Source organism: Parasteatoda tepidariorum, chromosome 6 (assembly GCF_043381705.1).
Source record: "Parasteatoda tepidariorum isolate YZ-2023 chromosome 6, CAS_Ptep_4.0, whole genome shotgun sequence".
Lineage (NCBI taxonomy): Eukaryota > Metazoa > Arthropoda > Arachnida > Araneae > Theridiidae > Parasteatoda > Parasteatoda tepidariorum.
This window is the reverse complement of record NC_092209.1, coordinates 79,226,657-79,252,658: the sequence shown is the minus strand read 5'-3', so window position 1 is coordinate 79,252,658 and position 26,002 is coordinate 79,226,657. Positions and strand designations below refer to the sequence as shown.

At 27.8% G+C, this 26,002-nt stretch overlaps 2 protein-coding genes across 2 annotated transcripts; one reads left to right on the top strand and one right to left on the bottom strand.

The window, feature by feature from the left end:
- Positions 1-5,564: 5,564 nt before the first annotated feature.
- On the bottom strand, positions 5,565-13,188 carry LOC107456850 (ribosomal RNA processing protein 36 homolog). Its single transcript, XM_021147430.3, has 5 exons — positions 12,968-13,188; positions 10,098-10,202; positions 8,937-9,014; positions 7,820-7,937; positions 5,565-5,712 (listed from the first exon to the last, which is right to left on the bottom strand). The coding sequence occupies exons 1-5, from the start codon at positions 13,061-13,063 to the stop codon at positions 5,582-5,584; spliced, it is 528 nt and encodes a 175-aa protein (XP_021003089.1). The 5' UTR covers positions 13,064-13,188; the 3' UTR covers positions 5,565-5,581.
- A 191-nt stretch (positions 13,189-13,379) lies between these two features.
- On the top strand, positions 13,380-25,622 carry LOC107456865 (transcription factor IIB). The gene is made up of 10 exons (XM_016074830.3): positions 13,380-13,580; positions 14,805-14,915; positions 16,757-16,838; positions 18,508-18,612; positions 18,984-19,070; positions 19,806-19,935; positions 20,117-20,226; positions 21,572-21,666; positions 22,168-22,244; positions 23,682-25,622. Exons 1-10 carry the CDS (start codon positions 13,564-13,566, stop codon positions 23,813-23,815), a joined length of 948 nt encoding a protein of 315 aa, XP_015930316.1. The 5' UTR covers positions 13,380-13,563; the 3' UTR covers positions 23,816-25,622.
- Positions 25,623-26,002: the final 380 nt, after the last annotated feature.

Genomic DNA, 26,002 nt, shown 5'->3' with positions numbered 1-26,002 from the left:
CTAAAAAATAAATTTCGGTTGAATATAGTAAAATTTGCCATGCATTCTTATCAAAATATCAGAAATTTCTTACAAAAAATTAAAATTTAAGTAGTTACGAGTTTTAAAAAATTTTAAAAGAAAATTTAAAAACTTTTGGTTAAAAAAAATCAGAAATTGTTAAAAATTTAAATATTTAAGAAAATTTTTAAAAAAATATTTACAACTTTTAAAAAATACTTATGTTAAAATTCCCTAAAAAACAAAATGTATTCAATATATTTTTAACCAATTTTAATCATTACTTCAACTTTTACAAATTTAACCTTTTTAAATTTAAATAATATCTTTAAATTCCTTTAACAAAAACATTATTTACATGAAAAATTTCAATCTTAAAAAATGCTTAGTTTTTAAAAAAGATCAAAATAAAGATTCTTCCATTTGTTAAAATCTTAAAATTGCTTACATTGTATTTTTGTTTCTATTAAAATAATGGTCTATTGTTTATTTACTTGGTGTAATGTAACTTAATGAGAGTTATGTTGCACATGACCAGTTATGGAGACATAATAATATCGGTTTAATAGGTGGTGATTAAACTTAGCTTAATAAAAAGAAAAATGAAAAATTAAATTTCGATACAAATTAAAAGAAGACAATTAAAAATAATTTAATTCCACAATGAAATTTATTATAACATCTGATTCTTATAATATATATTCAGACCATGCCTGCTTGTTGTAAGAGAGAGAAAAAAGTTTTTATTATTCTTTTTACTACATTATACTAACTCGTATTCTTGTTAGTAACAATGGATATCCTCCAATAAAGATTTCGGACACTTTCCAACTAGCTAGAGCACACAAATCTTCTTGTGACAATGCAAGTTTCAATAGTTCCCAGATCAATACAAGTTGAATTTATTGTGATATTATCGTCAAATGGAATTTTTCATGCATCAAAATTCTAACCAGATTATAAAAAAAGCTCTTAAAAATTAAAATTTTAAAAACTTTATTTTTTCTCGCAAAATCACATTTTTTTAGTTGAAGAAAAGAAAAAATAATTTTAATTTTGTTAGATATAAAATTAAAAATGGCAGCGTACTTTTGAAATGAGGGGTGGGAGGTTCATATTACAGGGTGTTTATAAAGTCCCGGACCCATTTTGATGCTTAATAACTCATAAAATAATAAAGATAGATTAAAATAATAGCATAAATGGTTAGATAGACTCAAAAAGTTTCATGACCCTTGTCAATGAACTTCCACGTGGGAAAAAATTTAATTGAAACTTCTATNTTGCATTTTTTATAAGAAATACTTATGTTGAAAATTCATCTAAAAACTAAAATTAATTCAATACATTTTTGGGGAATTTTTATCATTACCTCAACATTTATAAATTTTAATTACTTCATTTGAAAAAAAATCCCCATGCTTCATATCGCACTTTCAAAACGTATTTCAGATTAAAAACTTAAGTAAAAAAAATTAACAAACAAAAAAAAAAAAATAAAAAAAATTGAAAAAGAAAGAACAATAAATAAAAGAGAGAAAAATTTCTTTCCTGTAACATTTTTAGAAAAGTTGTTAAAGTTTTAAATTTAAAGACCCGCACAAAACCTACTAAAAAATAAATTTCGGTTGAATATAGTAAAATTTGTCATGCATTCTTATCAAAATATCAGGAGGTCCAATTCCTTGGCCACCCAGATCACCTGATATAACGCCGCTGGACTTTTTCTTTCGGGATTTATAAAGGACAATGTTTACAGGAGGATCGTGTCGAACATTGATGACCTAAAAGCCAGAATTACAACCGCAGTAGCCTATGTGGATGCCTACATGCTTGTCGCTACCCGGCGTGAAATTGCCTATCGACTTGATATTCTCCGTGCGACGAAGGGGGCACACGTGGAAGTTCATTGACAAGGATCGCGGAACTTTTTGAGTCCATCTAACCATTTATGTTATTAATTTTAATCTATCTTTATTATTTTATGAGTCATTAAACATCAAAATGGGTCCGGGACATTATAAACACCCTGTATATAATAATAATACACATTAAAGAAAGCAAAAAAAAATTTATGAAGATTAAGTATAGAAATATTGTTAAATATATGATAATGTTAGGGTCTAATGCATACGAAAAGAAAAGTATTGATTTGTTAAAATGAGATAAAAGTATAAAAAAAAGGAGATTTTTTAAAAAATTTTATTGCGGAAGCACTTCTTAAAAAAATTAACTGAACAGCATTAAATTCACCAATTTCTTAATTTTCATTATATTTTAAGTACAAAATTCGATCGGCTTCTCAGGTAGAGTAATAAACTAAATATGACAAATAAAACGAAAAAAGAAAGAAAAACTGGGAAACATCAACCCATGTATATCTGAAAAAAACAAATACTTTATCCTTTTATTAAAGCAAAAGTAACTTCAAGCTTTTAACTTCTCGCCTGATTTAACTATAGAGATCACACATTTTAGATTACGACTTACAGTATCATTTTGAGGGTCCAAATTGGAAATAGGTTTATTCAGACACGTTTTTGAGTCTTTTTTCGTAATTTATGGACAGAACTCGTTAGCATATTTATTAGCCTTTTGAGTCAGCATCTTTAGAAATATAATTGAGATTTAATCTCAGTATGCATAAAAATCTGGCCATTAGATCAAAAGTTACTGATGATTATCTTCTTTTAAGTTCAATGTATAGAGCAGAAAAAAAAAACGGAATACCTTGAATAACTTTTGATTCAGGGCTCGAAAAACCACCCGTCCTCGGCGGTCAAAAATTCCCTGCGGACAACAAATTTCTCGAATCCGACGTCCGCGCGGACGGCCATTTTTCCGTTAATATTCGTGATACATTTTCAGTTTTTGTTGTCTTACAAGAGTCTAGAGCCTCACTTCTAAAATGACCCTCTAATCTGGAAATACAGCAACATACTGCGCTCTTTGGAATTGATGTTTTCTCTGTCTGGGAGTACTGCAGTGGTTGAAAGTGGCTTTTCAGCAATGAACTTACAAAAATCACATTACGTACTGGTCTTAAACAAGAAGCGTTAAACGCAATTATGAAAATCCACCTAAATGGAAAACCCCTTTCATATTTCTGTGCAGAAACCTCTGTAAATCATTGACTTGATTGTGGAACTGGCTAACGTCATATTTGTTTCATTTAAAAAACGAAGTACCCTCGGATAAATTGACATTCCAGATAACTTGACCTTTGTCATTTAAATTATTTCATAAAAGAAATAAATTATTTCATAAAAGAAATACAAGGTTTTACTATTAGTAACCTAGTAACTACCAATTCATTGTTTAATCTATATAAAGGTTTGTAACAAATAAGAGAAAATTATATTTTTATTTATTTAGAAGCTACGGGTTAGTTTCAAAGGAGGACGGGTACATTGTTGGACAAGCCATCCTCGGGGACGGGTAAAATTTCTGACTTTCTTCGAGCCCTGTTTTGATTTAATGATTGGATCTTCACGTTTTAGGATTCGATCTTAATGGTTCAAAACAGTCATCTCAAATATGGTAATTAGTGCAGACGATATATTAAGTTACGAAATTTGACACAAAAACATGCTTTCTTTGAATTCACATACCTTTTTTTCCCGACGAAAAAGGATTTCTGACGCCGATATTTTAGAGGGTAAGGGTAGCCGCAATCTGAAAAAGATGGTCCTAATAGTTTTGTCGAGTCGGGTGAGAGAACCTAAATTTAGAGCCCTTAATGATAATTTTTTTTTGCGTATTTCGCCAGAACTCAAGTTTTAAAAAGAATAGAAAAATTTTTGCACGCAATTATAAGAGTCGTTTATCCAAAGAATATTTCATACAAAAAAGCAACTTCTAGTAAAAAAAATTTCAGTTTTTCCCATCATTTTAAAGTAGTTTTAGTATGTAATTTTACATGTCTAAGTACAAAATTTGAGCGTAATCGGTCGAATAGTTCATGAGAAATCGAATTTTAAAAATAGAGACTTTTTAGGTAGGTAGGTGCTTTATTTACGACGCACTAGAACTGCACAATGGGCTATTGGCGACGGTCTGGGAAACATCCCTGACGATGATCTGAAGGCATGCTATCGCAATTTTGATCCTCTGCAACGGGTATGGTTCCTCTGCTTCGGTAGCCCGATGACCTCTGAGTGAAGTCGAGCATTTTACAGGTAGAACAGTTTAACGAGGACCGATACCACGCACCCTCGGTTCCTAATACGCAGTCTGATCAAAGTAGTCATGGTCACCCACCCGCTTACTGACTGCAGCCACTGAGGGACACCGACTTCTTTAAAATTTGATTTCTCAGGAATTATTCGATTAATTTTGCTGACTGTATCTAGAAGCAAGTTTTTGCAATAGTATATTAAATAAGTTTGATTTTTTTTTCAGAACTTAAGACATATTTCCTCCTAAAAAAATGGAATGTATTTTCAGATCTAAAAACTTAAAGTTTTTCAAGAAAAGAAACCTCTTTTCACATGAAAGCAGTTCCTTAATGGTCGTCTAGAATATTTGTCAGGAAAAATGTTAAAAAATTGATCTTGTTGTTTTCAATCTCGCTTTCCTCACTAGCGATTCAAAAGATCTCAGTAGTGTCTCTTTTGGGTACATTTTTGAAGATTCTAAAAGTATATATTAAGGGCGGTGATTATGAAAATTCTATGTATATTTCTAAACCATGAAAATTGCAATTTATCCTTCAAAATTGGTATGTTAAAAAATAATTATCCCCTCTAGTTCTATAATAATATGATTACTTGAAATTCAATTAATCTTTGAATACTGATATTTTGCAATCTGATAAAAAACATAACTATCCAAGTTTATGGAAATATTTCTGCAATAAAGTATCGTAAGAGAATTTAGGTTTTTTTATTTCCTCACTCCTTAGAATTAAAGTTAGATTTCTATCAGTAACCTGAATCATACCCGTAATTAAAAATTGTCGGAGAATTGAAACATTCAGATCTCCATAGGTGCTACAAAAGATGTGAAGAGAGTGATTATCCTCTGAATGGCATTCTTTCTTGATAACTTTGTGCTGGAAGAAATTTAGATTTCAAATGTGGAGAAACTGAAAGCCACTCATAATTTTTCAATTTAAAGTAAAGCATTCCTGCAGCAGACCTTTATAGGTCAAGGAGGTAAAGGCTTCTCAATTTCATGACCAACAGCATGATGGTAGCAATATGGTAGGCATTATGTACCCAGACAAGCTATTAACCACAGAGGGCTACAAGATGCAGCCAGGAATCGAACCACAGTCCTCCACAATGATTGTTCCTTGCCTTTACCACAGAGCCGTCACGGCTATCAATTTAACACAAAGGGTAAAAAATGGCAATTTCTTTTCAAATAAATTTTGAATCTTCTCCTCATTGCATTATTTATTACCATATAGTATTTAAAGCCCTCACAGAGCCTATATGATTGCAATTGATAAGACCTAATACGCAAGTAAGTGCGTCAAATTTGTAAGGTTTATATCCACATAAAAGCGTTAAAATGTAATTGTTTTTCGTCATTTGCAAAAATGAAATAATGGCAAAAAGTTACAGTATAAACAATTTTATTTTGCACAAAATCTCTTTCTATCTTTAGAAACAATTTTCTTCCTCTTGCGTTCCAAATATTTGTCCAGTTTTCCAGTCTTCTTCAATTTTTGGAATGATTCAACTAATTTTTTCTGCTTTAATTCAGCTGAAAATGAGGATGAAAGAAAACAATTTTTAGAATATAAAAATTTTCAAAATAACTGAGAGAAGCTTCAATTTTAACAAACGTTGAATATGATACAATTTTAATATTATATCATAAGAAAAAAGCATAAATTATGCATCGATATTCTTCTATATTTTTACAATGATACTTAAAATAACAAACAAAACCTTCGTTGAATAAGTGAATCCAACAAAATAACTCTATTAAAGTAGAATTTAGACAACAGTGTACCTTTTGTCACTTTGTGGTGACTAATATAATTATTTTGTTTCGACTACAAACTTAACTATTGGTAAAAATGAAATCACAGTTGAATGCCTTATTTTAATAGTGGGGTAACTCCACTAATTAAAACTTTATGTCAAAAGAAACAAAGTTATAGTATAAATGGTACAAGTGAGTAACATAGAGTACCACATATTTAAATAAGGTATTCAATTTCCCCTGAAGAACATATTAAATCTACCAGGTGTTCTAAAAATGACCTACAATTTAAAAATCAATTAAAGAGAAAAAGAAGATAGAAATGCTTGATTCACTGTATGCTGTTTAGGAAACTATTCTCACTAAATTTTAAGATAAATTGCAATGATTGTCAACAGAGGGCACAGCTGTAAAGACAAATTAAACAACATTTTTATAATAACAACTGTTAGAAACAGTAGGGAATAGTCAGAGAACAAAATTAACAGACACATTATAGATGTTCAAGTCAGCAATGCCATCTGTTAGCGAATTTTGCCTTTTTTGGACTTAATGAGAATAAATATCTTGTTTCCTAAAAACACAGCAAACCACACATGTTTGTCTTGTTCAATTCTTCTTTAATAGTTTTTTTTAACCACTGGTCAAGATCAAGTAATGGTCACACATCAAGTACACCTTGTCTGCATAGTGCATGTAATTCATTAAAGTGTGTGACTTATAGTACATTCAATTACAACAGTCAATGTTATTTTTTTTACAACTAAAATAATACTTCACATAAATATGTTAATAATTTATTGACATAATAAGAAATAGTTTCCTTATTAAATGAAGAATTTGGTAAAATAGCATGCTACATGGTATTTTAAAAAATTTGAGAAAATCACTTTTAAAATGTAGGGAAATATCAGGCTATTGTTGACAAAACTTCTTTTTTAAAAATTGAAAAATGCCTTATTATTAAATATGGCACTTAAATGATAGCAGAATAAACTAATGCTCTATACTTACTTTTGACCACAGGATGTTTTTAAATCTGGAAGCTGTCATTAAAATGTTAACAACAAAAAAATTATTCCAGCTGCCCCTTACATTACATTTACATAGTAATATTAATTAAAACTATTGTTTTTTGCTAAAATTAAATTTAAAAAGATATTTGTTTACATTCATAATAAAAGAGTTGCTTGTGAATAAATCTAATTATTTTTTACAGAGTTCAAAATAATAGTGATGTTAATGTAAAATTAAAATATTAACATTAATTTTTTTTAAAAAAAAAGGTTATTTGTATACAAATCCACAGTTATAATTGTTAACATTCATTCCAGATTTATTGCTTGTCAACAAGTCTAATTATTTTTTGAAGGACTTAAAATAATAGTGTTGTTAACATAAAATGAAAATAGCCACATTTGTAAAAAAAAGGGGGTTACTTGTGAACAAATCCAGTTATATTTGTTCAGAGTCATAATAAAAGGGTTGCTTCTGAATATGGCCAGATATATGTTATTTATTTCTAATTATGTTTAAGCATATAATGCTCTGATTGAAAGGTTGCATTAACATCTAAATTACTCTCACTTTTTCAGTTTATTTTAAATTGATTTTATCATTTACTTCAACTTTTTTCGATAAAACATGTGATGTTTAATATTTTTAGTTACAATTTTAACTTAAACATAAAAAAATTACAAGACTTATTGATAGCAAAAACTAAAAATTTGAAAAATAAAAAGTAAAAGAAGATGAGTTATTGAAAAATTCAGTGCGTTAAAAAATTATAACTGTATTACAATTTAAAAAAGAACAAGGAAAACTTTATAAACCAATAAAAAGCAGTTAGGAGTATTAATTAACATTTAAAAAAAATACACACATTTTTTAGGCATGTATGGCTTTTTGCCAGATTTTGCTGCTTCCATTATTTCTTCTCTCAGTTGTTGATCTTCAATTTTTTTCATTTTTTGTTTTTTCTTTGCTATGTCTTGATTTTTCTGAAATACATAAAAGGTATCACAGTTAAAATTTTTAAGCATTAATAAAATTATTTAGCACAAAATAATGATAGAGAAACAATATTTTACAAAAGAAAAATATAAATTCCAAAAATTTTTTATTGCTTATATAATCCCAACTTTTTTTTCTTTCACAAAATTCAAATAATAATAATATAAATAGAACAGAAACATGTTTCAGTGAAGGGAATAATAGAATTGGAACAATGCTTTAAGGGGAAAAAATAGAAAATGCTTTATGAAGGGGGAAAAAAAGTACTAAAAAAACTTTTTGTAGCAAAAGAAAAAAATTATTAACTATGCTTTATGAAGAATAAAGTTTCATTATGAAAAAAAAAATGAAAAATTTTGTATACATATATGTTTGCTAATTCCTTAATTTATAGAATCGAGAGGAAATTTCTTTATGAAAAACATTAAATTTTGTTAAAAAAAGTCATTCAATTTTAATTGTATCATTTTATACACATTATATAATTTTTTTTTTATTTTATCGTGTAGCTTAATAGTGCAATTGATTTATGCATAATTTTATGCAATTTTCCTCTCTTCAGCAATTCTATATTATTATTTTATACAGTATTTAGGGCAAACTTTTGAAATATATGAAGCATTATAGTGCAAAATGCATTAAAAAAATATGAAATGAACCTTGAAATGATAAGCATTTAAAGAAAATGCTTCTCGTATACTAATACCCCAAATGTTCGGAGTAGCTAATTTATGTTATGCATGGAATTTATTTTAATAATGAAAATACCAGGTATACGATTCCTACCGGAATGGCCAAATGTCAATTAGTGTATGATACTGATACCTGAAGTCAAGATTCCCTGGCTTGCTCTTTTAATGTCAAACCTTAAAGTTATCTTTTAAAAAAACTTCAAACAGATAAAGTGTAAAATTATACTAGTATATTATTTTTCTAAATAATATAAAACTTCATTAAAAATAAATAATGAATAAAAAGTAATTTACCATCCTCAGCAAGAGATACAAAATTTCTTGTTTTCTTTTATGGTCATCTCCAACATTTTCTAACTCCTTTTCAAGTTTCTAATATAAAATGAAATTATTTCATTAATTTAGAAAGTACTAGTTAGAAAAACTAAAAAACACAATGTAAGAAGTAACTGAAACTGTTAAATAGAATAGTTACTACACAAAATGGTAAATTATAGAATGTAATATGTTTTATAAATCAAAAACAATGATTATCAAAGTAATATGTATTGATCAAGAACAATATGTATCTAATTTATAATAGTAATTATCAACATTACTGATGATAATAAAAAATCGTGCTTAACACATGTATAATTTATCCTAAATTATAGGACATTAAAAGCAAATTATTTTGTGTTTTGACACATTTTCAACTACTCAAAAGCTTTACAACTCAGATTAGAAAAATTCTCTCCTGCATAATCGGGCACCTTCTAAAATTGAATAAACCTACGCTTCAGTTTAGAAGTAAACATTAGATTTAAACAAAATTTAGGATAAATGACTGAAGGATATTAGACTTAAGGATAAATGACTACATACAAAACAATCTAAAAAAGATGTAGGTATATGAGCATATTATTCTGAATACTTTAATTTACTATAACTTTATATATTTATAATAACTTTAATTTAAGATTTGAATGCCATAACATGATATCAACAATTTCTGAATTTCAAAAACCATGTCAAAAGGGATATAAACACAATAAAAACATCAGACTAAAAGAGGTTACTAGCATTAATTATTACTGCTTTTTCCTGCAACAAATATATAATTTTATAAACTAGCAATTCGCTACTGCCTAGTCAATAAAATCGCATCCCGGATATAACAAAGTAACTTTATTAAAAAATGCAGACTTACTACCTTTTTTTTGCATACCTAAATTAATGTCAAATATTATTATGACTTACTAACATTAAATGATACTAAATATTACCAATGTTAAAGGTTCTAATTTTTGCAATTATCTAAACTTTAGAATGCCTTTATTTAAAACTTAATGTCAACCTTACTTCCCTTTCATATTAAAATGTAAGTAACTACTAACACTGGATGAAAAAACAATTAGGATTAGGAGATAAAACTAGATTAAACATAGCTCCCGTATTAAAAAATGTTAAACTCACTTCTCTTTCCTTACGTTTAATGTCATCTACAAAAGAATAATTCTCTTCAAACAGTTCTTCATCAAATGTTCCAGATAAATCATCAAATCTGGGATCACGAGAATGCTATGACAGAAACAGTAAACAATTACTTCAAACTTATAAACAATTTACAGAAATAGGAAAATGAACCAAAAGCAAATTTACATTTATAATTACAGATAATTTTTTGAAGCAACAAAGATAATATTAGATACGAAAGATTTGACAGAAGGTATTGAAGTATAATAATTTTTAACTTTCTATATTTACTTTAGAAACCTAGATAATGCACAGCGCAAACAGTACCGAAGCTCTTTAATTACTTTGGTTTAATGTTTGTCCGCCTCATAAGTAAGACGACCTACAAAGCAAGGGAAAAGGCTCAACCGGTTACATTACTTAATGTGCTTTGCTTTGAGTATTTATCAGGAAGAAAAAACTCCTTCGTAAGCTTCAGAGCCAATTATTCATATTCAGAGCACAGAAATATTTATGTACTAGGAGGCTCCGCCCCCTGCTCGCTAACCCCCGAGAATTGCTACGCAATCCTATGTGGTTCACGCCATGAACCATGGCTCGCTGCGCTCGCTCGCCAATGAACACAATGTTCTAGCACAAAGACATAATATATTATCATCAAAGACATAGTATTTTATCATCAAAGACATAGTATTGTACTTATGTAAAAGAATACTACCAATGTTCTTATTGGCTTTTAAAAAAGTATATTAGCTATTTAGATTGCACATGGTGAAAAAATCAAAACATTAGCTAAATGAGAAACATATTAGCAAAATAAATTATCAAATATTGCAGTTATTTACCTAAATTCAACTAAATGTGTATAATAAATTAGTTAATACTAGAAATTCTGAAAGCTTTAGAAAAAAATTTTATTATTTAAAAATATAAACTTTAAACCCTAACTTTTCCTTGTGAGATAATAACCCTCAAAAAGTCTTTCATTTTCAAGAACACAAAAATTTGTTTTATCGCCAAATGAAATATTTTTTGGTGATCAGCATTATTGAAATCAATTTCTATATTAATTAACATTTGTGATAAAGTACATAACATTTTAGAACAAAATAAGGATGTTTTACATACAATAAATTAAAATGCATGGCTGTTAGCATTACCCGAGAAATACCACGTGGAGGTCGCCATGCTGCATTTCTAATCGGGGAGTTTTGATTTTGGCAGTTCCCCTTGCCTACTGCCAATAGAAGTTTCAATTAAATTTTTTCCAAAAAACATTTTTTTCTGCAAAGCTCTAAGAAATTAACACTAAGCATTTAGAATTTCTTTGAAAACACAATTATAGATTTGGCATCTTGGAGCAATTACTGAAAGGCTGTCAAATGACTTAACTCTTGACAGGCCAACATAAAGTTGTCCATGACTAAAAACTTGTTTAGTCAATACTAAACTGATTTTCTCAAAAGTCTGACCTTGTGACTTATTTATAGTCATGGAGAAGGCCAGCCTAATTAATTCCTAATTGAGTTTAAATTAAATATTATCATGTTTTTAGGGCATGAATCTGAATTGAACAACCTGATAATGCTCACTCTGGTTATTGTTTCCGTTTCTAAAAGCGCTATATGTTGAGCCAGTTTAAATTAAATATTATCACGTTTTTAGGGCATTAATCTGAATTGAACAACCTGATAATGCTCACTCTGAATATTGTTTCCGTTTTTAAAAGCGCTATATGTTGAGCCACCTCATGTGACATTTGCCATGTGACAATTTTAGCAGCAATCATTGGTCGATTTTCTGACGTTGCCATTCGGGGAGTTGTAATGAGGCTTTTTTTGGTGCCGTGTAAGAGAAATATTTATATAGATTGGCTTAACGCTCAGTTAACAGCTTACTTAGCTACGTCACAAAATGAAAATTTGACTAGTTGTCCCTTATCCAGAAACTTCTAGAAAATTTTAATTTAAGATTAAATAGAGGATATTTTCTTATTGGCACCTATAGTGTAGCTTTGAGAAGAACTCCTCCAGACCAAAAGTCTGAAGCTGTCTGCTACTATGGTGACAAGCAAGAGCATATCTCTAATGGGGATGAAATGGAGGAACGAAAGTTTGGGTGAAAGATGGGTTTACTCACGCGAACCTATGCCGAGGTTAAGACAAAACAATTTATCCCACACCCCTGTTCGAAGTGTCTTTTTCTCGTAATCATAGCACCCGCCACAACGCGAGAAGGAGTTCTCCTGAAAGCCACACTATATTAATGACAACAACAATCTCTAAGGCACCATAAAGATTTTAAACTTGTTAAAAAATTTTAAAATTATATAGAAGTTTGCTATGAGTTATGACCTTTAAGTTAATGAATTATTCCAAAAATTACTAAAATTTAACGATAATTTTGGCGTAGATAATGATTTGTGGTTGAAATCTTCCCATTACAGTAAATAAATTTTTTATTTCCACTGACTAGGTCATAGAATAGCAGGTTAAATAAATCATAAAAATCAAAATTTATATTCAGATTTATTATATTTAGCATGTCATATAATATGTAAAAGCTAGAACACTTAAATACTATGAACAAAAACACACAGGCATATTTACTAAATTATATTGAGTAAGATCCGGATAAGCAAATTAAATTCATGAACAATAACTATATAAACGAATGAGTTTATAAAATCCTATGAACCAATAACTTGCTGAAACGAAATATATTTGCTGACATACCTTACAAGTTTCTTACAAAGTTACAAATGTTTTACAAGTTACGACTGATCAGTTATGACATAATTTTCATCAAATAAAATAAAGGCTTTTCACAAGTTATTCTGGTTCAGTTATAGTACAATTATTAAAGCCTACCGCTTTCTTGATAGCAAAAACATCTCTGAATACTGGAACGGGAGTTTTTGATGACATTTCCCTTGGTCGATTTTTGTTGGCTCGTGAAAAAGACATTTTAACTTGTGAATTTGATGCTTTAATTTAAGAATATAAGTCCCAAAAGATTATACACTGTTTTCACTGAATTTCTTGAAGTTCTTCATGTTTATATTTACAAATTTCTCGTGTCAGTTACGGTTACTAGACTAGAGATAGCCAGAGCAAGCAAAAGTTCCTTCTCGCTAAGAAATCGCAGAACCGCATTACGGCGATGCAAACGAGAACCTGATTGGTGATTTTTTTCGAGGACGAATGACATTTCCAACTCTTAATTTTTACTAGCAGTAAAAACGGTCCCTAAAACTGAAAAAAAAAATTTTTTTTTCACCTGTTTTAAAATTTCGTAACCGTGTGCTACATCTTATTTGTTGTCATTTCCGCGAAAGTCGTAAAAGCATAGTGTTTTACAGCCATTAAAATTTAAAATAAATTTAAATTATGACATTTTAGATTTAATTTTTAGAATCATTAAATTTAAAAAGAACTTCTAAGCTCCTGAAAAAAATTTAGACGAAATGGCTTCTTCTTCAAAGTAAGTAAAGTTGAAATAAATTTATTCTAGTGTCAATATGTTTCATTTTTTCGCAATAATCTGCAGTCCTGAATATATAAAATTGGGCTTCTTTATTTGTTATAATTTGAACATATTTACATGCAACTATATAAGCCAAACTTTTTAATTTTATTTATTCTAAGTGACGCGATTACTTCCAAGCTTATCTAAAAATATTTTCTTTTTTTGTTCTTGCAATTGTACATGTCCGAAATCGCTCTCTTTAAGTCTTGAATAAACTGCTATGTAATTTTAGAAAATAATTCTATTTTACTATTTTTAGCTTATTGCAAAAAATTTTATTAGAGAATCCAATTTGGAAATGAATGACATGTTTAAGCTCGTTCTGATATTGCAAAAAGCATGGCATGGATGGAAAATCTCTTGACAATATAAGCATTTTTGTGCTAAAGTTTATAAGGTGGTTATCAAAAATTTTAAGTGCACATTAGAGCACTATTCAGACTCAAATAAACTAAAAAAAAGTAACCTAATTAAAATATGTTGGCTTTGTGATACTATAAATAATGTAAGAAGGAATAAATTAGATAGCACATAAACAGATTTCATTATACTTATTAATTCTAAAATTTTCAATAACATCATAGATCATATGTGAAGAAAAAGTCAATATCAAGGCTCGAAAACTGTATTTTATCAAACTAGAAAAACCAAGGTAGCTCAGAGAAGCAGATCAATGCAGGATGTAATTCCAAGTACTTTGGGATGGTGGTAAAGAACACTTGACACCAACTAGATAATCATATTAATGAAACAAAATTTTTGAGTATCTTGATAAGTTGATAGGATGGAAAATTTTGATAATAATGTTACTTAATAAATGCAACCATTTCTTTTTCTTTTTTTTTTAAATTTCTGAAAATAAATAAAATATTGATGTCTTTAAAATTAAAAATATAGATAATGTTTTTGGAATGAACTTATACAATCAAAGTGCTTGAATTTCCTACCACTGTTAATAAATTTTTTGATTTAAATGTGTTTATTTGAAATCTTTCAATAAAAATTAAAACAATATAAATAAGATACTATTGGATTAGTATGCCTATGTCAATCACTGAAAATAGTGAAAATATATTTTGAAAATGGAATTTTTATTACTAGCCGGGAAATATTGCACTAAGAAAAAATTTAACAAAAGATGATGTAACCCTATTAATGAGGTGTAATTTGTAATTTCAGATCATATGGAGCAGCAGTTGTTTGTCCATATCATCCAGATGCTAATCTGATTGAAGATTATCGAGCTGGTGACATGATATGCTCAGAATGTGGTCTTGTTGTTGGAGACAGGTATGGATTCATATTAGTTTAGTACTTTTGCATAATAAAGAATTCCTAAAAATATTGCTAAATATACGCAAAATATTGTTAAAATTGTCTTTGACATTATAATTAAGTAAGTTTAATTCAAGGCTCAAAGGAAAAAGAGAATGTGGTTCTCTCAAAATTTGCTGTGCAAGATCACTCCTAGGTTTTAAGTCAAAAGTGAAATAGTTGTTAATTATTGTCATTTAAACGAACACTTTTCAAATAATTAAAGATAAATTAACTTCATAATTTAACGTGATTTATAAATTTTTATTCATTTAACTTGTTTTGAGAGTATAATAATCTACCTTTCACAAGAATGGAAAAGTTAATCATTTGTTATGAAGATCACATTGGGACTTACAAACATTTTATAATCTGTATGTTAGGAATATTTTTATTTTGTATTAGATTATTATTATTGTTTTTGTTAACTAGATTTTTATTAAAAGTTCTTAACTTTAAATATGTTATAAATTTTGCATGTTTAAAATATTTAGGAAGATAATAGAGTAGGTATTGATTTAAATTATAATTCAACTAAAATTCATAACTTATAACATAAGTTCATGTAACTCATATAATTCTTAAGCAAGCTTTATCTGATTTATATATTAAGTTTAAATATTAATAAAAAAAATATTCTGTTTACATAAATATTAAAACTTCAAACAAAAAAAAATCGCCACTCAGAATTTATTGATCGCCAATGACGATTATGTTTCACAAGCTCTAGTTATATACATTAATTGTAAGTGACATTGTTAATTTTTTTAATTAATAATGAAATGGATAATTCATAACAAACTTTAGGTAGTATTCAAATAAATAACTGTGGTACTACTGCAATTAGATTGTAATGAACAACGCTGTGGCAGAATTTTTTAGAGCTATCTGCGACAAAACTCTCTTACACTAATATCTTTCTGAAAGATACTCTTAATAATAACAGACATATATGTTACTAATTTAAAGTAACAAAAGCAATGTGTCTAAAAAATATAACTATAGTATATATTTGTTTAATTGAACGTGTAAAAATTTTTTATTCTAATATTATAGGTGATATTCTTGCATTTTGTTGGGGGGGGGTGCAAATTATTTCCTTCTTCGCATTCTGTAAATAATCATCCCAATAAAAATAAAAAAAATAATTAAAAATTATTAAATCCGTAGCAGTAATTGCCAAAAATCACGCGAATCGGACTCCTCTAATGTATGTTTCGTTTCGAGATTAGGTTGTTGTAATAAATAATATCGTATAAAAATATCGGATTTGAAAACAATGGAGAAATCAATAACAATAACTGCCAAAAATTTGATAGAATTATTGCCTTATAAATAAATCCTCAAATGCATGATTTCAATTTTCCATATTGTTTTAAATATATTGAGATAATTTAAAACCACACGAAAATCAATATCAATAAATGTTGAAAATTCAATAGAAACATTTCATCAATTTACGATTCTATCAGCTTAAATTGAGCATGTCAAAAAGTGTTATCTAAATGCATGATTCAAATATTGTGTGTATATTTCTCTAAAAAAAGATAAATTATTTGCTTTTCAAAAGAAAAGTCTTTCTGCAAGAACTCTGTAACATTCATCGACAATGTCGCCGCGTCTCTGCGATTCTACCTCGGGTTTGAACAATTGGAGTAAGTCTGCCTGTTCTATGATTTCAAGCAATAGGGCCAACACTTGCAAAATTTTTCACCAAACGTTTTAAAATGTAGAAGTGCCTCTATATTTGCCATCATAATTGAACTTCCTTTTTTTATCTTAGGTGCTTTATATTAATTTTTTTAATTAATTCATAGGGTAATTGATGTGGGCTCTGAGTGGCGAACCTTTAGTAACGAAAAAGCTGACAGTGATCCCTCTCGAGTTGGTGCAGCTGAAGTAAGTTTTGGTTTTAATCTTTTCTTTTTGTAATTTGAGTGTGTACATTCATGTAGATTTAAAGATATTTTTTTTTAATTATTCGAAATGCTTCAGTATCGTTCTCATACTGAAATAGAAGACATTCTTTTATAAATTGCCTAGTTTTTTTTTTTGTTTTTTTTTTTTAATTTCTGTGTGCTTATGAATTTTGCACCAAACTGGTAAGCTGGAACCAATAACAAATAAGATCTGGAAATAAATTATAAATCATAGGAGGAAAAAAAAAGTTTGCATTAAAACTCTTGTCTTCACATTTGTAAGATTATCTTGATGTCAAATCATTTACATTGATCATATTTGTAGGATCTAGATTACCTTTCTGTTTTATAACTAAGCATCATATTAAATTAAAAATGTTTTAAGGTTATATTTTTCAATAATTAAAAGTTAAATAAAATGGAAACTAAGCTTTAAAAATTAAGAAAAGGGAAAGAAATAGTTTTATTCAATATTGTATAGAATATAAGTGTTTTAAAGCAGAGATAGCAAGCAAATATGATTTTGTCTTTAGTAATTTTCTTTTTCTTCGCATATTTATTATTTATTTTTTTTTTCCTCAGTGTGCAAAATCATAGGTTGTTTGCTAGTCTTAGACTAATGCAAAAAGATTTGCACAACAAGAACATAATTTTTTATGATCCATGTAACCAGCAACCAATGTTAGTGACCAGGCATAAATTTATTAATATAAGGTATTATTCTTTTGTAACCAAAATCAAAATGGACATAAAAGTAACTAAAAGATTACATTTTTGAGCTTGTAAAGCTGCAAAAAGCAAATCATAAGTGAACTTTTTTATTTATTTACTTATTTTTCATAATTTTTCTTTTCAAATTATTTAGTTATATTGTTTCTATGCATTAGTTTGTAATTAATGATATTTGTGGTATTTTCTTGCCTTCTAATTCTTTGGATGATTAAGAGTTTATTGTATAATAAATATAATAATTAGTATTGATATTAANTTCTTTTTTTTCACATATTTATTATTATTTTTTTTCCTCGGTGTACAAAATCATAGGTTGTTTGCTAGTCTTTGACTAATGCCAAAAGCTTTGCACTACAAGAACATAATTTTTTATGATCCATGTAACCAGCAACTAATGTTAGTGACCAGGCATAAATTTATTAATATAAGGTATTATTCTTTTGTAACCAAAATGGACATAAAAGTAACTAAAAGATTATATTTTTGAGCTTGTAAAGCTGCAAAAAAGAAATCATAAGTGAACTTTTTTATTTATTTACTTATTTTTCATAATTCCTCTTTTCAAATTATTTAGTTATATTGTTTCTATGCATTAGTTTGTAATTAATGTTTAAGTTTGCTTTATCATTTAAAACTAAATTTAATAAGTTGAAACTATATTAAGTAAAATTTATTAAAAAGTTAGCAAAAAAGTTTTGTACTTTAGTGTTAAGTTTTCAGTAGATCAGTTTATTGTCATTGTTTTTTTTCCCTTGCATGAAAGCTTTAAAGAATGTGAAAGGACCCTCTTTTTTTTCTTAAAAAGTGTCTGATAATGATTTTTTTTCTTTTTAAATGCCATGTTTATTATTTTCCTTTAATTCTTTACTTATATTTGACATAAGTTGCTTAGTGAAATGTATTATTTTCTTTTTCAGAATCCTTTATTGAATGGTAGTGATTTATCCACAGTAATTGGACGAGGAACTGGAGATGCTAGCTTTGATGACACTGGTGTAGCCAAATATCAAAATAGGAGAACTGTAAGATAATAATCTTTTTTAAAATTCATTTACATGAAAAATATGCTTTTTTTATTATTCTAAAAGCATTCTTAGTTTTTCTCTGCATGTTGTTTTAAACTTTTGTCTCGATTATATGTGTGTGTGTAATAATCGAGTTAATAAATTTGTTAGGTACCTAGTATTAACCAATTGTTAATTTGGTTCAAATAATCACAATTTTATGAATTATGTTTCTTAGTCCAGTACTCATCCACATCGAGTTTTAATTATTGATGTATTTATAATTTATGCTGTAAAGATGGATTAAATATTTTGTTGAAAAGTATAATTACTTTTTGTGATTATTATACGTTTTTCGAAAAAATAATTTAATCGCCATTTTGTTTTAGATGAGTAGTTCTGACAGAGCCTTAATCAATGCCTTTAAAGAAATTGGAAACATGGCTGATAGAATTAATTTGCCCAAAACAATTGTTGTGAGTAAAACTTTTTTGTTTTAGTGGTTATGTAACCATACTTTGGATTTTTTTTTTTAAATTTACATAAGTACTTTTTTTAAGCTGAATATTTTTTATGTAATTTGATATAAAATAGTTTTTATGTGATAAGATATAATTTTTATGTAATGTGATATAGTTTTTATGTGATCTATACTATCGAAAAATATTTAAGACTGCTGAATGAAGCTGTTATCACTTAAAATGTTTTATTGTATCAGTAGCTTTGAAAAGTTAATATACTAAGACAATGTGTGTGCCTTTATGTTAGAAAATGTTTTAATGGAATAGTCAGTAACCAAATAAAAATATCTGTTTATTTTATGCTTCAGGAAATTAAAGTTTTGTTAAAACTTCTGATTATTCACTTATCAGTAGAATAAACTACGGAATCTGAACAGTTTGCGCAATTGTTTGTAATTTATTTTATCTAGTGGGAAATATTTCTGTTTATGATATGTTTCAATGTTTTCCTGTACTTTATTTATTTTTACATTGGCAAAATGTTTAAGATAAGCTAACTATAAATGAAAAAAAGACAAGGCTTTTAATGGAATAAAGTACAAGTAATAAATGATATTTGTGGTATTTTCTCACCTTCTAATTCTTTGGATGATTAAGAGTTTATTGTATAATACATATAAAAATTAGTATTGATATTAAAAAAATAATTTTCAAATGTTTGAACCTTGTAAATCTTTTTTAATTTCATAGGATAGAGCTAATAGTCTTTTTAAGCAAGTCCACGATGGTAAAACTTTGAAAGGAAGAAGTAATGATGCAATTGCATCTTCCTGTGTTTACATTGCTTGCAGACAAGAAGGTGTCCCTCGTACTTTTAAAGGTACCTTTTTACAATTGTCTAGATTTTATTGTACTACAACTTCCTTGCCCTATAGCTCCTATTTAAAATATTTGTTTTGATTTCAAAATAGTGGAAGTATTGATCTGACAAGCTGGTGTTAAAACTGTATAATTGTCATACTTTCAATGTATGTATTGAGACTGAAATTTCCTTTTTTTAGAAATATGTGCCGTGTCTAAAGTTTCTAAGAAGGAAATTGGTAGATGCTTTAAGTTGATTCTCAAGGCATTAGAAACAAGTGTTGATCTCATAACTACTGGTGATTTCATGGTAATAATTTGTTTTGTGATTCATTTATTTTTATCAACATTCTTGTAATTTCTGCAATTTGTTTTTTTTTTATTATTATTATTATTATTATTATTAATTTTACATTCTGCCTTCAAAGTTGTAGTGAAACTAAATTGATTTGAAAAAGAATCATTGCTTTAAATTAAGGTATTAAAAGCAAGAAAATTTATCTGCTTTTTACCGAATCCCATGCATATTTTATTAAATTCAAGCAAACTGTTTTTGAAAATACTTATTTAGTAAATCATTTTAAAAATAGTTAAATAAATAGTTGCCGGTTGACTGCATTAAACCCTGAAACTGAAATTTTCTTTGAGTTAAAACTCTGTGTTGTACAAGCATACTGTTAATTATTCCTCTTCGATGTATCAAACATCAAATTGAACTTGTAATCATTTCAATCCATGTCATATTTTAGTTTTTTAAGTTTTGTTAGTTATTTTGACAAATTTCAATATTACTTTTAACTGGCGAGAAAACAGATGTCAGTTTGGTTAGATTTCTCATCAGAATTTGAACCTGACAGGGATGCTACGCCTGCGCCATTTGCGACAAACTGAGACAAAACGGCATAACTGCGCCATTTTGCGACATTCAGCTCAGTTTCTGCCAAAGCTGCGCCATTCTGAGACAANTAGCATCCCTGACCTGATGATTTTTTTTTTATTAACTATTTTTTTTTTTTAATTTCATAATTAATGGTGGTTTTTCTTAGTAATTTTAATTTTTTGTGCTGAATATTTAAATTTGATAATTTTCATCATTTTTATTTTCATTTTAAGTAATAATTTTCACTAGTTTCATGTTAAAACATTAGTAATGAGTTAATTACAATATATTTTCTATACACAATACACTTATATACAGTCAGAGAGTATTTTCAAAAACAAATTTCAACATTTGCATTGTTAAAACATACTATACACTACAATGTGCTTTTGTCTCAAAATCACTGGCTAGTTGCTGTACTTGTCTTCCGGCAATTATTACAGCAATTTTCATTGCTTGTATCACAAAAATAGAAAATATTCTTTTCATTTTGATAAGGTATCCAACATTTATTGCCTCACACAGAGAGGCAGTCAAATATTTTAGTATGTTACATTTGTGTTGTTTGTCAGTATATAATTTCAGGCCAAATCTTAGGCTGTTAAAAATAGTATCATCAAGCTTCTGCTGATTACCGGTTATAGTCGCCTGATGCAGTATGCTGGTGGGATGTCTGTTGCATCTTAACATTAAACCATTGAGAATTTATATAACTGTAAACTACAGTTATGACTCTAATTTGTAAACATGATACTTACGTTTTCTTTTCTTTTAGTCACGTTTCTGTTCTAATCTTGGTCTTCCAACAAGTGTGCAAAAAGGTGCAACTTATATTGCAAGGAAAGCTGTTGAATTGGACATAGTAGCTGGGTAAATGATTTTTTTTTTTCCATTTCATTTTTATGTTCTTCACAAATGTATTTTATAATTCTTGTAATTTTATTCTTTTAACTAACAAATATTTGTATTGTAAAATCAAAAATTTCAACTACTTAATCATAAATAATTTGAAATTATTAAAATAAATTATTTACTTTTACTAAATGTTAAGTTATTTACTAAATGTTAAGTGCAGTAAAGTAAATTTATTTTAAGACTATTTAATCTTCTTTAGAAGGACTACATAAATAATAAAAATTCTGAATTTCCTTATTGTTGTTTGTAGCACAGGCTAATTTTTTTTTAATTGATTTTTGTAGATGGTTTGAAATTTATTTTGTCGATTAATATTCATTAGTTTATTTTAACTTCATAAACGTATAGGTGTTTTTTATGGAAAAAATATATAATACACTTTAATTAAAGCCGTCTTATTATAATTTTGTTACACATATTTCATTTATTTATCTACCTTTTCCTATTTTATTTTAGACGAAGCCCCATTTCAGTGGCTGCTGCTGCTATTTACATGGCTTCTCAAGCTTCAGAAGATAAAAAGTCTCAGAAAGGTTAGCTTAGATAACTTTTTGTATACAAATTTATTTATCATTATTTAAATGCCGCATGTCCGTACTGTTTTAATCCTTTCTTTATATTACACTCTATAACTGCTTTGTGCATATTTTGTGTTATGTATTTTGAATTTATTAAATAATGTGAAAGATACTGATAAATTACACATTGTAGCAAGATACTGTAGAAAGATACTGATAAATTACACATTGTTACACATTCTAATCATAAGTTAAAGGCACTGGAAGTATCAAAACAGTTGACTACATTAGATTTTTGAGTTATAACTCATTCAATTTCTGTGTCAGCTTGTTTTTGGCTAATGATATTTTTACACTCCCTACCCCCCTCGATTCAACAAGAGATTTTGCTTAAATTCTGTAGAAAATAATATTTGTATTCAGCATCTGAGTACAATATGTATTGTTAAGATGCTTACGTATTTGAGTGTTTAAAAAGCATTTTACTTCTTTTTGTTTCTTTACTGTGTTGCAAATATTCCTCATTCAGAAAAAAATTATTGTTCTTCAAAATATGTTTAAAAAATCAGGTTGTTTAGTCTGAATTAAAATAATTTATAAACAAAAAAATCTTTGCTGTTCATAATTGCTTATAGTGGCATAATGCATATCTAGTATGATTGTTGTGTTCAGGTAATATTTTATTCTGTTGAACTATAATTCCTGTTGTACTATGTTCCACCCACCCCCCCACTTAGATGCCTCACTTCCAGAGTAAGTACAGGTCTGATGATGAAAAGTGCCTTTAAATCAGACAAAAGTATTAGTTTTAAAGTAAAAATACTTAAGTCCTTGTTTTTTCTTAGGCTTTAAATTACTATTAAATTTCCAGACAATTGCAATAAAAAAGTTGTTTTAAACTAATTTAGTTCCAAGTGTTGTAAAGCACTATTTTTAGACAAAAAATATACATTTTTTAGTGAATTAGTTGTTAGTTTTCATTTTTATCTTTTAATTTTTACTAAACAATATCAATGGTTTGAGTTTAACAGGAGTTTAGGAACTAAAAATCAGAAATAAACTATAAGTCAGAAACAAACTAAAATGTTCTGTTTAGTGACTGAAAAATTTAAATTAACTACATCTTGTTTAGTAGTAATAATTTTTTTTTCTGTATATAAGTTTGTAAATTGATCAAATAGTAAAATGATTCTTCACATAGAAAGCTATGTTAAATATTTAAAATGCATACAAAAATTTTCATCTTATAACATATTTGTTAAATTCATTATTTCCAATATAACTAGTTTGTCATATTGGAAACATGTGATTAGTCTTCTAAAACAATGTTCTAACAAAGATTAAATATGTCCTAATAGTATAAAACAGTTTAAGGAAAAAAAAATAATAAAATGACACTATTTTCATAGCCAATTTAGTACTACTATTTTAATAGTAAATTTTATTATTTAGAAATTGGAGATATAGCTGGAGTTGCTGATGTCACAATTCGACAATCCTACAAGCTGATGTACCCTAGAGCAAATGAGCTGTTCCCACCAGATTTCAAGTTCTTCACTCCTATTGAAAACTTGCCTCAACTATAATCAGGGATTTTTTTAAAAATTACCTGATTAAAATTTGTAAATACTTAGATGGACAAAATTCACAGACCAAATATTCATCAAAATCATATATTGTGAATACTTCATCTACAATAGTCAAGATAATATATGTGGATATTGTAAATTAAATGAGCCATTTTGTATAAAATTTTTATTTTACTTCTGGGTTGTAACTGTGATTGGTCAAAACTGATTTTAACCAGGATAATACATGAACTGTTGAGAATAGTTTTGTTCAACCTTATTATTATTGGTAAAAACATTGTTAATTGTGTATAACAGGAAAAGAATACTTCTCCCTATCAGCTGTTGAATAGTGAGTTTCTGCGGTCAAAATTGATATTGGCCAGTGGACGACATACCCTGGAAGTAACTTTTCGATGTAAATTCTTTTTCACCACTATTACTTATTTAAAAGAAAGAAAAAATTATCTACAGCAAATCTAGAATGAGCCTTGAAGTTTTAATTGCAGAAAAAGAATTTCCAGATTTAATTAAATGCAAACAACTTATAGGAAGAACTCCAAGGCAAAGTCCTAGGCTTTCTTCTCATAATCTACATGGTGCTTAGTGTTTTTTAAAGGTGCTTTTTTTTATTTTTGTTTTTTAAAAGCCTTTAAAGGTGCTTTTTTCTTTGGGTGTTTTTCAAAAGCGCTTGCTTATTTTCCTTTTTCGAAAATGAGATTTTTTTTCTTTACCATCTCAATTTTCGCCAAGTATTATGCAAAAGCTGCTTCTTACATTATTCTGTTCAACATTTTCCCAATTCATTCAACAACAATCCAGTTTGGCTTACCATCAGTCCATAGCGTATGAAAGCGCCAATCATTTTGCATGTTTGATGAAATACTTGCGAGTGTGCATTTTGCAAGATACTCGCAATTTCAGACTTCATTTTCCACCCTATGATATCGAACTGAAAAATCTCTTGATCATCATATAATGGCTAATATAATTGAGAAAAGAGTTCTTTGTCAGAAACTAGTTATTTTATCAGGATCATGTAAAGTCTGAAAATTATTTTGCATTTTGTTAACGTACATAGTGCTTAAAAAATTTTTTGAGTTCTTAAAGGATGCTTATTTTTTGTTGGAAGATTTGGCTACGCACCCTGAATCTATTTTGATATTTTAAAATTTTCTTTTTTAGTATTTGAAACTTAATGGCTTACTCTAGGTTAGTCTATACTTTAAATTAGTTATGGATGTGAAAGAGAATTAGCGACGAAGTATTTTTCCCGCGGTATGCTGTCCTCTTAAAACAAATACAACCCATTTCATTTGTTAAATATATTTTCATCATATAATTTGACTCTGAGAAAGAGGAGTTTTTAATGTAATATCATTAAACATCATTACATTTTTTTTGACATTACAAAAGTTTATGTAGCGATGAAAACCAATTTTTTCCCCTGTAAAATATATTTGTCATTAATAATTGTTTGATTTTCTTTGTTGTTACTTTATTTTCTTTAAGTATAATCTCTTATGTTTTATAGTACCATTTGTTAACGTTATGGTTATAGCGAACACTATAAATTCATTCGGGTAACTAAAGTTGAAAGCCTCAGTCTAATTACAATATTTTTCTAGAAACAAGTTTTATACTCAAGTCTTATCTATGCGTGATTCTGTAGTTATTAGAAAACACTAGTATACAATTTTTATGATCAACATTCTTGTACAGTTTGAAAATGGGAAGCTGTTCTTGTACATTACTATAAGTAGAATATTTTAGTTTGTCTGTATTTTGATGAAGTATTTTGCCCAAATAAATTTATCTTATCTAACTGTGTTATCATTTATTAAAAATTTTTGACTAGGTTTTTCAACTTGACTAAAAAAAAGAGAAAATATTTTTTTCAGGTTTAAAAAATTAGTACTAAGTTATAACAGTTATAAATGAGCATATAAATACAGTACAGAACCCGTTATCCGGAAATCAGAAAACCGGAAGACCAAGAAACCGGAACGAAATTCGGTAAATTTTTCCGCAATTTTTAAAAATTTTCCCGCAATTTTTAAGTAGAATATTTTAGTTTGTCTGTATTTTGATGAAGTATTTTGCCCAAATAAATTTATCTTATCTAACTGTGTTATAATTTATTAAAAATTTTTGACTAGGTTTTTCAACTTGACTAAAAAAAAGAGAAAATATTTTTTTCAGGTT